This window comes from Rhincodon typus, chromosome 24 (genome assembly GCF_021869965.1).
Source record: "Rhincodon typus isolate 14 chromosome 24, sRhiTyp1.1, whole genome shotgun sequence".
Taxonomy (NCBI): domain Eukaryota; kingdom Metazoa; phylum Chordata; class Chondrichthyes; order Orectolobiformes; family Rhincodontidae; genus Rhincodon; species Rhincodon typus.
In genome coordinates, this window is record NC_063355.1 from 14,065,546 (window position 1) to 14,082,989 (window position 17,444).

At 39.9% G+C, this 17,444-nt stretch overlaps 1 protein-coding gene across 9 annotated transcripts in view; it reads left to right on the forward strand.

Annotated features, from left to right (window-relative positions):
• The window catches only part of taok3a (TAO kinase 3a), a 110,866-nt gene that overhangs the window by 50,901 nt on the left and 42,521 nt on the right, over positions 1 to 17,444 (forward strand). For all 9 annotated transcript variants that reach the window (XM_048611643.1, XM_048611649.1, XM_048611644.1 and 6 more), the window contains exons 8-11: positions 5,442 to 5,555; positions 6,088 to 6,179; positions 12,005 to 12,098; positions 12,511 to 12,592. In XM_048611643.1, coding sequence (XP_048467600.1) covers positions 5,442 to 5,555; positions 6,088 to 6,179; positions 12,005 to 12,098; positions 12,511 to 12,592 — 382 coding nt within the window. The remainder of the gene's footprint in view (positions 1 to 5,441; positions 5,556 to 6,087; positions 6,180 to 12,004; positions 12,099 to 12,510; positions 12,593 to 17,444) is intronic.

Genomic DNA, 17,444 nt, shown 5'->3' on the forward strand with positions numbered 1-17,444 from the left:
TGATTTTCGCTTGTATTTTTGCGTTTATTACAATTATTAGACTGCATTCTATCTTGTAATGCAAGAACCTGTTTCTTGTCACATGACAACTGGAGAGAGCATTCTTCAGATTAGATTCACCCTTCTTTCACAAATGTGAAAAGATAAGTATTTCCCCTTTTGAGAAATCACCTCAATTTGCACAAAAATGAATGAATTTCAGAAAATATTGTTGATGGCACTATGGCTATTGCAATTCTGTCCCTAATATACATTACAATTTTTTATTGTATTCAGATTTGCAGTATAAATCAGACTTGTTCGTAAGACATAACAAGGTGTAGAGCTGGACGAACACAGCAGGCCAAGCAGCATCAGAGGAGCAGGAAAGCTGACGTTTCGGGCCTAGACCTTTCTTCAGATTTTCTGAAGAAGGGTTAAGGCCCAAAACGTCAGCCTTCCTGCCCCTTGGCCAGCTGTGTTCATCCAGCTCTACACCTTGTTATCGTAGATTCTCCAGCATCTGCAGTTCCTACTATCTCTTCTTCATAAGACAAGCGTGTTGGTTATGCTTCCGAACATAATATTATTGAGACGTATGGACTGGTTTGATTCCTGCACCTGTGCTGAATTAGTGTATCTAATTTCGAACAGTGATCGTGTTGCTATAGTTGTTTCTGTGCTGCAGAAATGGAGAAGATAAACATTTTCCTTTATGGTTGTCCAGTGAGCCTGGAAATCATACACACTGGTAATTTGTGCTCAAACAGGAAGCAGCTGTAACATACCTTGGATATAATGAATTGCTGTTTGGGCAAAATACCTGGTTTATTAGTATTCGAAATGTAAAAGGGCAGGATTTTGGTCTTTTAACAAGAAGTTTCAAAATTAAACTGCAGCAATTCAAGAAGGTAGCTCATTACCACATTTGAGGATCACGAGGACGGGCAGTAAAATGCTGGCCTAGCCCACAACTCCCACATCCCATGAGTGAATAAAAAAAGTGGATTTGTCTTGTAAAAAGCAATAAACATTTTGGCAATACCTGCTTGTAATGCGTTGGAGGGCTTTTCACTTTACTAGTACAGCACTGAAGTAGGCAGGATCTCAAGTCGAAGAAAACATAGCCTCTTATAGCCAAATGAAAAGAGATTGTGACTAAGTAAAATGACGTGGTGTAGAGTGTATGTTGTTTTCATGTTCTTGTGCTGTGGTAATGAAGGGAATAAATTAATCTGATAAGAATTATTGCCATGCATGCTTGGCTTTTTGTGCAATAAAGGAGGTTATTGGTTGGAAACCAAACTAGCCTTATTGCCTGACTATGGAAAGATTGAAGAGCAATCATTAGAGGCTGCCTTTAGTTCAGGATATGTGGGTGCAAGGAAATGTTTGGAGTAAATGACAAGCAACACATCAACTTATTTGAATGAGAAATGGTTAGTTTTATGTTGAACCAAGGAAGCTATTAGTGACAAACCTGAATTTGTATCAATGCTGCATAGACAATTTGATTCAAATTAAAGCATGTTGTATTGAAGAAAATTTTACAGCGTGGATAAGTCGCTTCAAGGATAGGTAAAGATATTTAAAAAAAAAAAAAAAAAAAATTTTCAGACTTCAGGTGTTACTGGTGTCTGAAGTCATTCTTGAGATTATGGTCTATACATATCAATTTGCAGGTGACACATGAAAGAATGGTTAACTTTAAGGAAGTCTTATTTCAGGATGTACCTTGTAATTCCACACAGATGTGAAATGCAACAAATACGGAACCCTGAGAAGCTCAGCCAGAATGGCAGCATCTGTGGACTGAGAAACAGCTCACGTTTGGAGTCTGGTGTGACTCTTATGAACCTCAGGAATTTGAAGAGTCATACTAGACTCCATGTTAACTGTCTGTTCTGTTTGTTTCTGATTTTTACCGTGAGCTGTATTTTGCTTCTTAAGTAGATGCTACTTTGTTAGCAGAAACAGGAAGGCAGATTACTATCTCAGTAGCTATAAATTGAGAGGGGTCATTATGCGATGAGACCTAGGTGACCTCGTATACCCATTGCTAAAGCATACAGCTGCAATAGGCAGTAAAGAAGACAAATGATATGTTTGTTCATAATGGGAGAATTCAAATACAGGAGCCTGGAAGTTTTGCTGCAATTGTACAGGGCCTCGGTGGGGCCACATCTGGAATATTTTCTTGTGTATTTTACTGTAAAATACAGAGAAAAGCTTTGCCACTGTCGCCACAATGCGGCACCATTTGAAGAGTTTTAAGAAGGAGAAAAAAATAGCTTAGAGTCCATCAGTTTCGAGCCAAATCATCATCAAAACCTGCGCCGCTATCCCCCCTCCACCGCCTCACCACCGTCTACGCTGGGCCCAACCAACATTGAAGTCGTCACTCTTCAGACACCGTCTTTTGCCACTGGGTCAATTCTCTGCCTGTGCTGGACCCACCAATGTCAGTCGCATCTCCTACCGCTGGGCTCACCTCAATGTTGCTATGATGCCTTTCCACCACTGATTTGCCACCAGTGCAACGACGAACTTGCCAATCCTCAGGTGCCATCTTTTGCCACTCTGCCTACTTCACTGACATCGCCTCCACCGATACAGCAACCACCGATTCTAATGCCAGGTCCTGTGCTTGCCCCGGGGGGAGAAAGAAGCAGGAGCTCACTTGCCACCACTGCGAGGTCTGCACTGGGTCCGCCGGCAGATGTTGTCCCAGTTCAGGACGAAGTAAGTAAAAAGAGGGGGGGGAAAGAAAGAAGCATTCTGGGCAGATGAACCCGAGCACAGGAACCCTACTCTGCCACCATCTTAATGAAACACTATGTACAGTTTTGGCCTCATCGGCGGAAGGTTGCGGTTGCCACAGAGGGAGTAAAGTGAAGGTTGCAGACTGATTAGGATTCTATTCCTAAAATTAATTCAACTGAGTTTTATTGCAATGCAGGACGTGATATGTCTTTTACCTTCTGTTGCATTTGTGATAAAAGGAACAAAGGCATTAATTTCGTAGGCAATCCTGATCGATTTATACTCTTTTTATAAAAGATGAAACCAAAGTTGTGAATTATAGTTTGAAGAGTTGTTAAATTCTTAACCTGTGTTTCCTTTTCAGCAATTTAAAACCATTTGCTTTAAAAGTTGGGGTTGCCCAAACAATGACTTGAGTTTACACGTGATTCCCAAAACCATGCAATTTGTCCCTTTTTGGATGAAGGCAGCATAGTGATATATAATTTTGCATGTTTTTATTTGCTCACTTGTGTTTTATTTGGCAGGAATTTAGAATTCAGCTAATTTTTGTTTAAACACTTTTTTTTTTCTTAAGCATTGCAATGTTAGGCAAAGCTTATCACTTACTTTGGTAATGAATTAGGACAGTGAGCAGTTAGGTTTTAAGGAGCACCCAAAAGGAAGAAGTTTGAGGCTTGCATAGACATGAGTCTTTGGAGCTCTGCTTTTGCAGCATTTTCCAGGAACAGACTACTGACAAGATGTGAGGTTGATTAGATTCTAGTTGAGCAAGGGGGCAAAAGGTTATTAGGGATAGGTGAGCATGCAGATTTTGAGGTTACAATCACATCACAGCTAAGGGGCTGAATAACGTGCTGCTCTTTGTTCAGTGTATCAATGGAGGGACAAAAATTGCGTCTGCGTAATGCCAGAAATAGAGGAATGCTGAGCATGGAATTGTAAGGTTAATGGATTTTGAGCTATGGTGGGATTTGTGCATTAAGAAGCATTTAAAAGTGGTCCACTTTCTGGAGTGGGAGACAGTACAAGTCAATATGGGCACTGCAGCTTTGGATGAGTTGCAGAACTCAATGAAACTGGATAATGGTCTTAGGTGTCTGTTATGCTGGTCATCAGGGGAACCTGTAATAATCTTAGATTGTTTTGAAATCCCATACTTTTCAGTAACATGAACATCGTTGAATGAAATCTTGTAGTATAATTATACATTCTATACTCTTCTAGAGGTCCCCAGCATCACTGCCAGTTTTCAGCAAATTTGTTTCATTCCGTACGATATCAAGAAACGACTTAAGTCATTGGATGCTGCAAAATCTCTGGGCCTGACAGCATTCCAACAATAGTACTGAAGATTTGTGCTGCAGAGCCGGCTGCACCCCTAGCTAAGCTGTTTTGGTACAGCTACAAAACCAGCATCTACCTGAAGATGTGAGAAATTGTCAGCTATGTCTTATGTGCACAAAGCAGGACAAATCCAATCTGTAGTTACCTCCTCATCAGTTTACCTTTGATCATCAGCAAAGTATTCGTACGGGTCAACAGCACTGCTACCAAGCAGCGCTTACTTAATAATAACCAGATCAACTACGATTACTTTTGGGTTCTGCAGGGCCCACTTGGCTCTTGACCACATTACAGCCAAACTGAATTGCTGACAGACACCCTCCCCTTCTATCTTGACAAGGAGTCCCAGCAAGCCAATTGCAGAAGTCTTTTAGGCTAGTGTCCTAGGCCCAGCCGTTTTCAGCTGCTTCATTAACGACCTCTTCTCCATTATAAGGTCAGAAGTGAGGATGTACACTCTTTGTACCATTCTCAATTTGAGATACTGAAGCAGTCCATCTTCAAATGCATCAAGACCTGGATGACATTTAGGCTCAAACTGGCAAAGTAACATTCTTGCAACAGTGCAAGACAATGCCGAATGACAACAGAGTTATCACTCCTTGACAATCAATGACCTTTATCTTTGATTCCGTCATTATCAACATCCTAGATGCCATCAACCAGAAACAGAAGTGGACCAGTCATATAAATACAACACATTCTTCAGTATTCACTCCCTTGACCACCAATACACAGTAGCGGTAGGTGTACAATCTACAAGGTGCACTACGTGAATTCACCAAGGCTAATTGGACAGCACCTTCCAAACTGATTATCACTACTCTCCAGAAGGACCAAGGTAAAGGGAACACCATCGCCTGCAGGTTTCCATCCAAACTGCTGCTACCTTGGAAAGATAGTGCCTTTGCTTCACTGTTAATGTATCTACAACCAAATGGACTACAGTGGTCAAGAAGGCAGCTCATCGCCTTCTCAGGAGCACTGAGGGATGTGCAATAAATGTCAGCCAGTGAAGCCCACATCCCATGAATGAATGCAAAAAACTAGCTTTCATCTGAAACAAAAACAAATTGCTGGAGAATCTGAGCAGGCCCAGCAGCATCTGTGGAGAGGAAGCAGAGTTAATGTTTTGAGTCCAGTGACCCATCAGAAATTTGTTTTTGTTTGAGATCTGTGACAGCATTCCTTTTTTAACACTGAACTAAACATCAGTCTTCATTATATGCTGAAGCCTAAGGAGTGGGCCTTAAAACTAACGCCAGGATTTTCTGATTCTAACCTAGGTTGATGCAAATCTAAAAATTAAACTTGGATCAAATTGGTGAAATCTTTTTTTTTTTTTTTTGCAGAGACATAAAGGCAGGAAATATTTTACTAACCGAACCAGGACAAGTTAAACTGGCTGATTTTGGATCTGCCTCTATAGTATGCCCTGCCAACTCATTTGTTGGGACGCCTTACTGGTAAGTTGAATACAAAAAGTACTCCATCTGTCTCCTCTAAGAGAAGTGTCAACAGTGCTTTAGTTCTTTGGCCCAGTCATAGTACACATCATTGTACTATAATTCTAGCAAAACATCGCTACTGGTCTTCAATAGAGTTAATTATAAATTGGACACCCTGGCACTCATAAAGGCCAAAACCTGCAGTGCGGGAAGGCCCGAGATCAAATCACAAAATGCTTTGAATTGATGGCTTTTTAATAAAGTGAGAGTAGTATATAGTACAATTGAAAGGTGCAATCGTGATGTACTTTTCTGGCTGTTTTTACCACCTTTATCAACAAAAGTTAATCAGAGCAATTGAGATTAACTTATCATGCTGGGAGTTTTTTGGTAACCTAACTGTCTGTCTGTCTCAACTCATGAATTTGTGAAATGATATGGTATTCCTTTAGTCAAGGTTTTGTTCTGAGGCTTTGTTATTTGTACCAGTTAATGTATTTGAATAATATAGAATTTTACTTCAAAACAGCTAATTGTATCTACTTAACAGGATGGCCCCAGAAGTGATCCTTGCGATGGACGAGGGACAATATGATGGAAAAGTAGATGTGTGGTCTCTTGGGATAACATCCATTGAACTTGGTTTGTATTTTACTGCAATAATTTGCAAATACTTTTCATGAAATGCCTATCAAATCATTTTCAATTTGTATTGGCAGGCCGTGCTTTTTTAAAATGAGTGAAGAATTTTCAACAATTTCAACAGTCTCTTTCAAACATGAGAATCGAATAAGTAAATCAAATTGTTCGGCATCCTTTGATAATGTTCCTCAATAATTGTATCTCTCCTGCCTGTTGTATATTCTGTGCTGCAAACTGTTTGATGGCCTCATCTTCACATTTCTACAGGAATAAATTCTGTGTTTATTCTGAGCCACCTAGCATGTGTTTGTGAATTGCGTCTCTAAGGAGCAAATTGATGAATTGAAACTCCTGAGTATTAATTGAATCATAAATGAATTGAAAAGGTGCTGATACTGTCAGTTAATATTCAATCATTACTAAATTCTCCCTGCTGGTTTCTTGTGATCATAAGACTTAATATTGCCAGAGCTGGAGCTACGTAGTTTTATCATCTCCAACATTCTGGTGGTTCAGTTATTTTATAATTATCTGTTTTTAAAAGAAGGAAAAAGCCTCAACTGCTCTTTCAAAGTATTTCATGGTCCAAAAATCAAAAACTCATAATCTTGATCTAAGTGGGCATTACTTTTTTTTGTCGTGGCTTTTCAACTGGGGAATCTGGCCTTTTTATTGTTTCATTAAATCAAAATCCTTCACTTCAAAATCCGCCACGGTTGAACCAATACTGAATGTTCTTTGCTTTAGTTCCCTTTTTATAATAGGAAACTCAGAACTGTTGCAGTTCTTTTAACTCTACCTTTGAAATGTCTTAGTCTGTTTCTAAAATACTGTTGCATTTCTTTACGGTATTAAATTGCCAACATTTGCACTTGGAGGAAACACTGTTTTTGAACTAGATTCATTTCCATTATTTGACACCTTTTCAACATCTGTTTCAATTTGTTCTGTTTCCCCTTAATGTACTGTTTGACGCTTATGTGCATTACCTGTTCATAACCTGTGCTTATCCAAGATCTTTGACAATTTTGCCAGTGTTTGCCAAGCCCCTACTTTTTTTTGTTTTATCTGGAGGTTTCAAGCCCAAATCCTCTGGGGCACACCACTTCCAAACCTTGACTCCGAACGGTCCCTATCTTCTGATTCCTGTTCGACCAACTCAGCTTTTTTTCTTGAAACAATAGTTTAGACCTTGATGCTTATCTTTGCTAAACATCAGTGTATGATTTGCTCTGGCAAGTCAGGAGCTGCTGCACATGCTGCAGGAGGTGGAAGTCTATCACACTTGATGCAGATTATGACTGGGCTGAGAATGTGCCAAAGTTGCTGGCTTGTTTTATTTGTTTACGGAATGTGTCTTTGCTGGCTTGACCTGGTTGATTGTCTGTCCCTAGTTGTCCTTGAGAAGGTGGTTGTGAAATACCTTCTCGAGCTATTGCAGTCCATTTCGTGTTTGTGCACATGTTACTGTTGAGTGACTACCAGGATTTTGACCTAGTGACAGTGAAGGAACAGCGATTTTGTTCTAAGTCAGAATGGTGTGTTGCTTGCAGGGATACTTGTATACCTGCTTCTATTGTCCTAGATGGTAGAAGTCCTGGCTTTTGAAGATGCTGCTGAAAATGTCTGGATGTTATCCAGCACTTGCTTTTGTACGAAAATGGATTGCTTCATTATCTGGAGTTGCGAATGGTGCTGAACTTTGTGCATGTCGTCAGCCTTTTCTCCTACCTAGAATATGTTGTCCATGTCTCACTGGGGTTGTAGGGAAGTACACTGAGCACGCAGACTTCATAGACTCAGTTTGGTTTGATTCCTGTTCCACATGTTTTTTCCTTAGCTTGGATGTAATAGCTACAGATTTTGGAAGAAATGTGTTACTTTCAGCCTCCAGTGACTGATAATTGTGGAGCTAGGATGTAAAGCCATCGACACCGTCAGTACTGTTATCAATGCTGATTGGCCATTCCATACCAATGCCCCGGACTGAGATGTTTGTTCCTTTCTACTCCTGTTCAACCTAACATTTGGTAGGCATGGCGGTCTCTATCCATTTGTTGGTGTTCCTCTATATTGTCAGCATAAAATGAAGAAGTGTAGTATATCTATTACTGATGAGTTTCATATGTTGTACTTTTCCTGTTTGGTTGAACAGATCAATGAGAGTTTCTGCCATCTGGTTATCGAGCTTTACTGTAGGTTCGTTTTCATTAATGATTCCTGTTGTCATAGCTTTTTTTCACTCCATTCTGCATCTCGAAACTGTTGGAAGTAATGCCACAAACTTAACATTGCAGCAAGTACATCTTGTGCAATGAGCCAAAGAGACCCAGTAGTTTTGTGCCCAATCAATTTTCTCAAAACTAGGAGGTCTGCTGTGCTGACTAAGTTGAATGCTTCTGCGATATCGTTGAAAACAAGATAGAGATACATCCTATTCTCTACATGTTTGTTTTCCCCCATACACCAGTGATAAATAATCAAGATGATTGTAGATCGACCCGTGTAAAAGCAGCACAATGTTTCTGGTAATGCCCTGATAACTCAGTCCAAAGTTACACAAGTTTGCTGTGAAGATTACTTATGAGAAATGGACCAATTTAACAGATAATTTGATGGAGGCCTGCTGTCAATTATGCTTGTGCAACAACCTTGAAAATAAGTGTCTTGGGCAAATTTCAACCCCATGATTTATTACATGACCAGTCGGACCCAGTTCCAAGTGGCAGGAGATTATTCATCCTAAATTAATCCCATAAAGTGAGAATGTCTTGTTCTATCGCTGTTCTGCAATCTGTGGGAAAGCATGATGGAGTTGAGAAACAGCAGTATCTTAGCTGGTAGACAGTGTGCCAGATGTTGATATATGGACAGCCTTAATTTTGATTGGAAAAGCTTCAATGGAAGTGTCCTGACCTGGTACACACCAGAGTGTGGTTCATTGTTGCAGTCAGTGTGTATCTATGTGTTCACGATGCAAGTTACATCTGGTGAGCAAAGTTGGCTGGTGCCAATGTCCTGACCTCGGATCTTTCTAGAATACATGATGGCATGGCTTATTCTGGGGTAAAAAGCATTAGTTACACCCAGCTCATGGTAGCAGCAAAGCTTAAGCAACCTCTGTCCTTGTTCTTTTTATCTTCCTGTGCTGTGCTGTCTGAGTCAAGGGGCCATATCTCTTGGTCCACACCCACTTCTGGGTTTCCAAGTAGGTCAAAGTTTTTTGTCTTGAATTCTGCAAGTGCTATCAAGCTCCTTTGTAGAACTGGTGTTTTGTGCTGTACAGCAGAGCACAGTATTGCAGCATAGATAGTAATGGCTATCTTCTACTCCTGTTCAAGTTTAGATGCGACAGAGGCAACATGTTCTGAACTTCTTTGCACATGTCCTTTTAAATTCAGCCCCTGCAAGATGAATGGGAATTTTTTTTCTCGTTCACTGAGCACCATCTCTCGTGGGAGAGCAGTGTCAAAGCTCAATCCTTAAGGACCGTGTCAATCATTGCTGTCCTATGAGCTTTCGAGACCAGCTCGATGTCCTGTTACTGCACATGTTCCAGCTTGCCCTTTTGAAGAGCTGGAATCTTTTTGTTTGCTAGATAAGATAACTTCTGTCTATTGGTTGAGCAGAGACTGAAGTCCCAGTTCAAACTGAAACCAGTATTCTGGCGTGCCAGCACCTGATGAATTTGGGCTGTCAATTTGAGACAGCCCAGAGCACCTGTTTTCAAAGTCAGTCAAGTCAGACTTATTGTTTGTTCCTGTTGTCAATTAGATTGTGTTAACTCTCTGCAGCAAAACAACCGGAATGTCCATTTTGAGGTGCACACCTGGGAAAAATTAATCAAGACCTTCAGCATCTTAATTACAGTATTATAGTACCCCACTCAACCTCCCCTTGTGCATTGCATTTGCTACCAACTTGGCTGCAGGAGTGTCTGGAAAGATGAACTGTCAAGACATTAGTCGTTTATGGTCCACTTGATTTTTGTTTTAGCCAGGGCTTTCTCCCATAGCTTTAAAGTTGTACCTACAAGGCAGTGGGCAAGTTGTCTATGGTTTGCAGCTTGGTTCTTGATCACTTGGGTGTTTCCACATACTGGCTGGCCTCTGCATATCTATGAGCCAAAGCACCTCAGAATTTCTCTGAAGCTTTAGCCTGGAGCTATAAAGAATCCAGTTATGTGCCAGCCTAAAGGATGTGTAGCAAAAGACATAGCAATTGACAGGGAGAGACTTGTGCATTTGTCTGACCTTTTTTTTTAATATTGCTCCTAACCAGGCACTAGTCTTTTGCTAGAGGTAATGATATTTCAGCGTGGCAAATTTTTTTGGGTGATTTTGTCTGCTTGTAATACAGCTGAGGTGTGGATGTCCTATTTAGAGAGTATAGTGCAATTTGATATTTTGTGCAAGTCTTCCGTGGATTACTCAGATTTTATGAATTCTACTTGGGCTATAGTGTTGCTTAAATTCAGAGGAGATTTCTGAAAGGAAACCCAAGTAGAATGTTTCGGCAACAGTAAGTTTGTGTGCAGAATTATGTGAAAGAAAAGAATATGGCCATCTGACAGGGCTGTTTGGCTGTGACCTTTCTAATTAATAAAAAGTAAGGGTCCTAAACAGTAGCATTATCAAACAAAATTTGACAGCAAGTCACATTGGTCAATCTGTCATAATAATATTTAAAGAGTTACGCTTAAGGGAGAGGAGGCAATGACAAGGTCACGGATGAATTTTGCAGCAGCAGATGATTTGAGGTGGGCTGAATTGGGCAGTGTTGTGAAAGTAGAAGGGTTTTGTTTAGGAAATGTATGTGGTTGGATACTCAACACTGTTGCAAATTATCTGGTTTAACCTCTGACTTATAAGTGAGCTGAATGGTTTTAATTGCTCGGAATTGGGTTTGTTGGGGCCAGCGTGTGCCTTCTGTCTTCTCTGTACTTCATTCAAAGAAGTTTCTGCTTATCCAATACAGAGTATCTTGCAAGCAATCAGACCAGTTGGAGATAGAGGTTGCAAGAAGTGGTAACGGAGGAAGTTTTCCATGAGAAATTAGCAGGAGACAGTTACCTTGAACCATTGCAGTTTTGTGTAGAAATGGCCAATATTTAAAATGTGACTTCCTCCACGTTGCAGGCGATCTACTTTTTAGTGCATGTAAGAGGAACAAAATTTTCTTTCCCTGCTCCTTGGATGCTGCCTGACCTGCTGTGCTTTTTCAGTTCCACATTTATTGACTCTAACTTGCATCTGCAATCCTTACTGTCTCTTATGTACCTACTCTGGATAAGGAAAGTACTACTTGTTTCAGAAACGACAACTGAAAGCACTTCATTGGACAGATGTTACCAACTTTTTACCCAAATATTTCAGTGGAATTGTCCTCTATCTCCTTTTGCCAGTGTGCCGCAACCTCTGATTTGCCTTCAGCAATTTCTCAAGCTGTTCATTTTATTAAAATGAAGTTGAACTCAGATTTGGGACATAAGATGTCGTTTTACAATCTGTTCTAAATTTTAAAAAGTGCATTTTGCCATTTCCTCTTCCCTTTCAGTAGCTAAATTGCACAATGCATTGAAATAAAATTTAGCAGTGTTTAAAGAAGAGAATTGGTGACTTAATTTGATACCGATGTTTTAAAATTAGTATATGCCTTTTCCCCTTATATGTTTACCATTGAACAGATCTTTACTAGGTTGAACAGGTGATCTTAGAATAGGATTACTCTCTATGACAACAGTTCTTATCCATATGGGTTTATTACTGGCTGCTGTAGATAGAGAGCAACTTCTGAACATGCACTTACAAGTGTCTTTTTCATAGCTGAACGCAAGCCACCTTTGTTCAACATGAACGCAATGAGTGCCTTATATCACATTGCCCAGAACGAATCTCCAACACTTCAATCAAATGAGTGGTAAGTTTTTATTGATTTTGGATGGAATTAGCAAGTCGCCTATTTTTCATAAAACCAGCAATTAACGTGACACTTAAATATTTAAATGTTTGAAATTGATATTTAGATTGAATTTCACGATTTTTAAAGTAAGTTGTGTGATGAACTCCGATCTTTATGACAGTGTCTGCTACAAAATCATTTTCGTTTGTCTGTAATTATCACTTCAGATTTTTAGAATTTTAATCTCAATTGATGTCTTACATGATAAAGAAATTAAAAATGATAGTTATTTTGTGATTTTTGAATTGATATCAGTATAAATCTGTGCTGTTGAATGAATCCCAGAAAGCAGTAGTCTATTTAAAGATTTCAGAAAAAAATTGCAGAAAATGCCTGTTAATGCTTCTATCTTTGGATTTTTATTTGGTAGGTCTCAATATTTTAGAAATTTTGTGGATTACTGCCTGCAGAAGATTCCACAAGATCGACCAACATCATTAGAGCTTTTGCGGGTAAGAACTTAAATACTTTCTACCATTCTCATCAAATGTTTAATTCTCAATTTTTTGGTTTCAATTACTTCAATTAAAAAATGTATTAAATTAATTTTGGCTTAAAGAATTTAAACTTCAATTGTACACTGCTTGTGGATGATTTACCGGTTGTGGTACATGGGCCATGTCAGTGTTCTGTCAAACTTCTTTAAATATTGACTTTGATATTTCTGTATTAAGTTGTTAACAATTTATTTGAGTCCGTTAGGATAGTTTCACTATGTTTAGGACCTGTGTAATCAATGTTTTTAAGTCATTTAAAAACAAAGTTAGGTTCTTCCTTTGACCTATTAATTATGTGGGCCAGTGTACAATGTAGTGAGTGATTACTACTTTGTGTGCATTTATATTTTAAATACAATGCAATAATGTTTGCTTTCCAAGATAAACTAAGCGTAGTAGCAGTTATTGCTGTTTAATCAACTGGACTATTTAAAGGCTTATAAGTCTAAGACAAAATATGTTGGGAATACTGTAGATGCCCTTTGGATTCAGGATTAAAAATAAGTTAAGAATTTGTAGCTGATTATTTGAAAAATTGAGAACACCCCTTTTTTTTTAAGTATGTGAGCTAAATGAAATTGATTCTTTTCTATCCCAAAGTAATTGTCTAGTCCTAAATTATACACTATTTCTTTTTGTATAAAAAATGGAAAGTACATGGCACTGCTGTCAAAAAATTGGATTTTCAGTGCTTTTATATCCCAGTGCAATCAGTACATTTCTCAGATTTATGGTGCACTTTGGCTGACGCTATATCTTTTTTGAAATTCGTGTAATCTCTCCATACTTTAATAGCATTAAAGGCTAAAGTATTCTATTCTTGGCTGCAGTATCACCCATTCATTTCTTGTAATACTTAATGAGATCATTGTACAGTTTGACTTGATCAACCTTCTGTGTCAATTTATGATCAGTTTTTAAACTAGCAATCTCCCAATGTTTAACCTTGAATGTTGTCTTTTAATAGTTTACAAGCACTTGACCTTATTTTAGCACAAGGAAAGCAGAATGGAAAAGTTCTTTTGAATAAGATACAATGCATTTGTACTTGTGCTTAAGTACTTTCAGTCTTGGGAAATTTAGGGTTTCAAAATAAATTGCAATGACAGTTCCTTGTGAACTGCTGAACAAAGATTGTATATTGAGGTGTGACCACGTGAACAGATCAGTGCTGAGTAACCTCTCGAATTCTGAACCATATAGTTTGTTTTGATTATTGTATTTCATAAAATAGTAGAAATGATTGAAGTCCCTTTTACACTATCTAAGATAAATGTCTAACTTTTTCAACTTTTAAAATACCTAATTTTAAGTTTTCTCCTTTTCTGCATAATGGTGGCATGCTGTGAATGTTAATGGAAGGAAGGTTTCAGATCATTTGATGTGATTAGTTGTTTTAAAGACTAGATCAGCTTATGCATTTGTGAAGGATATGTTTTTACACTACAATTAGGTTATCACTATTTAATTAAACTAGTTCCTTAAAGGTCAGCTAACAGATTTTAAACTATCCTCACTTTGACAACTGTTCAAAGTCTGAGTTAACATAGAAACACAAATGTTGTTTGGAAGGAGACCAGTCAGCCCAATAGATCTGTGTCTGCTGAAAAGAGCTTTCTCATTTAATTCCACTTTCCAGCCCTCGGTCAGTAGCCCTGTAAGGTTTAGCCGTCTGAGATCTTTTATTTCAAAACCTTTAGGGTTTCTATCCCCGACGCCCTTCTCAGACAGTGAACATCATAATGTTTTGGGAGAAAATTCTCCCTAACGGCTCTCTAATCCTTGTGTCACTTTAAAATTTGTGTGCTCTGATTATTGACATCTTGATATCCACTTTTCTCAACCCCACATAATTTTCCACAGCTTAATCAAATCCTGCCACCTCTGAGAACCCCAGGTTTCTTCTTGTCTAAAATTCTCCACTCCTGGCACCATTCTTGTGAACTTTCTCTCCGTTCCAGTAAGATATTTTTCTTGTAAAGGGGTGACCAGAATTATGCACAGTACTCTAGCTGTTGTTGAGCTCGCATTTTTCCATCCCCTGCCCCCCCACTACTTGTACAGGCAATCTCTCAATTACAAACGGATTCTGTTCTTGAGTGAGTTTGCAAGTCAATTTGTGCACAAGTAAGAAGACAGGACAAGATAAAATAGTTGTTTTAAAATAGTTGTTTTATAAGTACAAGGAAATGTTTGCACATCAGATCTTTAATTTTATTAAATCCCGTATGGGAACGTGTTCATAAGTCAGACGCTGATAAGTCAGGTACTGCTTGTATTCTGCACTTAAGATAATAAAAGTAAGCATGGTGTAAGTTGGTGGCAAGATGGCTGAGTGGTTAGCACTGCTGCCTCAGTGTCAGGGACCCAGGTTCGATTCCAGCCTCGGGTAACCGTCTGTGGAGTTGGTATGTTGTCTCCATATCGGCATGGGTTTCCTCTGGGTCCTCCCGCAGTCCAAAGATGTACAGGTTAGGCAGATTGGCGAAACTAAATTGCCCATAGTATACAAGGATGTGCAGACTAGGTGGATTATCCAGGGGAAATGCAGGGAATAGGGTGGGGGTTTGAGTCTGGGTGGGGTGCTCTTCAGACGGTCGGTGTGGGCTGAATGGCCTACTTCCAAACTGCAGGGACTCTACAATGTGTGCCATATACCATGTTAATTATCTCGACTTGCTACCTTCAGGATCTGTGAACTTTGTTTTTATACTTGGTCACGTGATGTTGGCTTTGTTGCATAGGCCAGTACTTATTGTCCATTTCTAATTGCTCCTGAGAAGGTGATGGTGAGCTACTGCCTTAAATCACTACAGTCCGTATTGTCTGTGAACACTCCAGGAAGGGAGTTACAGGATTTTTACCAGGAATGGTGATTTAGTTCAAAGTCCTAATGGTGTGTGACTTGGAGGGGAGCTGATGGTAGTTTTACAAGCATCTGGTCCTCGTGTCCTTTTTAAGTGTGTGATGATACTATAGCTTTAAGAGATGTATTTTGTCCTGGTTTTACTTTTAATGAACGGAGATTGAGACAGGTGCAGTCTGTTCCCAGCCAATAAAGTAAACAGCTACTGAGGCCTTGGTTTTTTTAAAAAAAAAAGTTCAAACAATAGAAGCAGCATCAAGTTCCCACAAAACGAGGATTTTAGTTTAACTTTTAGTAGCTATTGGGGTTTGGAAGCTGCTATACATTTCTCTACTACAGCAAATCTCGGCTGGAGTGTAGTCTCTGTGTCCTCTTGATGTTCTTTCCTCCTGGACTGGAGTATTGCAAGTGAGACCATCTATTTTACTGAATTTCTCTTTGCCAAGGGCATGTTTATGGGCTTATTACTATGCTAGAATAGTTGCTGTTTAATAGTTAAATAATCTATTATTCTGTTAAGTTTTCCAATAGAGCTAAGTTGTTGAAATACAAAAGGAAAGAATTAGAATAAAGCGTAAGAGTGAAGTGTGGTTTGCTTCAAGCCTGGTAGCTTGACCAGCCAAATTGCATCTGAAACACCTGTCTTACACTTGCCTTTAAAAATAAGAAAAAGTTGTGGGTCTATGTATCTTGGTAAAGTTTGAGGGGGTTTGGTCCGGTCAATAACGGATGGTAGAGATTGAGTGAGTTTGAAAAGTGGTGTCGGAAGAACCTTGGGGTATGTTGCTGCAGTGCGTGCTGCAGATGGGACAAAATTGTGCCATTGTAGATTGTTGGAGAGAGTATATGTTGAAAGTGATGGATGTGTGCCATTCAAATTTGCTGCCTCCACCTGCATGATGTCAAGTTGCTTCTGTTGTACTAATCTAGGCAAGTGGAACGTGTTCCACCACATTCCTGACTTTAGCTTTGGGGTGTCAGATGAATTACTTGCTGCAAAACCTCCAGCTTCTGATCATGGTTGTTAAACACAGGATTTATATGGCTGGTCCAATTTAGTTTCTGCTAAGTCATACCCCCAGCAAATAATAGAAAATTGGAGCATAAGTAGAGCATGCAGCTGGAGGAATACAGCAAGTCAGGTAGCATCAGGAGCAGGAGAGTTATGTTTCAGGCCTAGACCCTTCTTCAGGATTGGGGAGGGGGAAGGGAGCTCTGAATACGTCAAGGAAAGGGGATGGGGCTGGGGGAAGGTAGGTGGGCTGGCGATAGGTTGGTGCAGGTAGGGGCAATGGGGATTGGTCAGTGGGAAGGGTGGGGTGGATAGGTGGGGAAGGAGATGGACAGGTTGTGTCAGGTACAGGTGGTGGGGATGAGAGGGACGGTTGGATGTGGGATGAGGCCGAGGGCGGGGAGGTTTTGAAACTGGTGAATTCTATGTGGTGGTATTCCTCCAGTTTGTATGTGACATCATTGTGGCACTGACGGAGGCCCAGGATGCACATCTTACCCAGGGAGTGGGAGGGGAGTTAATGTTTAGCAACTGGAAGGTGGTGTTGATCATAGTTTACGGAGCTCAGGTACTCTGCAAATCTGTCATCTAGTCTACGTTTGGCCTCACCAATATAGAGGAGGCCACATCGGGAGCAACGGATACAGAAGACCAGGTTGGAGGATATACAGGTGAACCCCTGTCGGATATGAAAAGTTTGTCTTGGGCTTCGGGTGGAGTTGAGAGGGGTATGTGACTACACCTCTCACCCGCCCTCGTGCAAGAATGATCTTCCTTACTCTTGCTTCCTCCGCCTCCGCTCCAGAGATGGAGCGTTCCATTCACGGGCATCCCAGATGTCATCCTATTTCAAGGACTGCGACTTGCCCCCTCCATTGATTGAAAATGCCCTCAACCGTGTCTCTTGCATTTCCCGCACTAATGCCCTC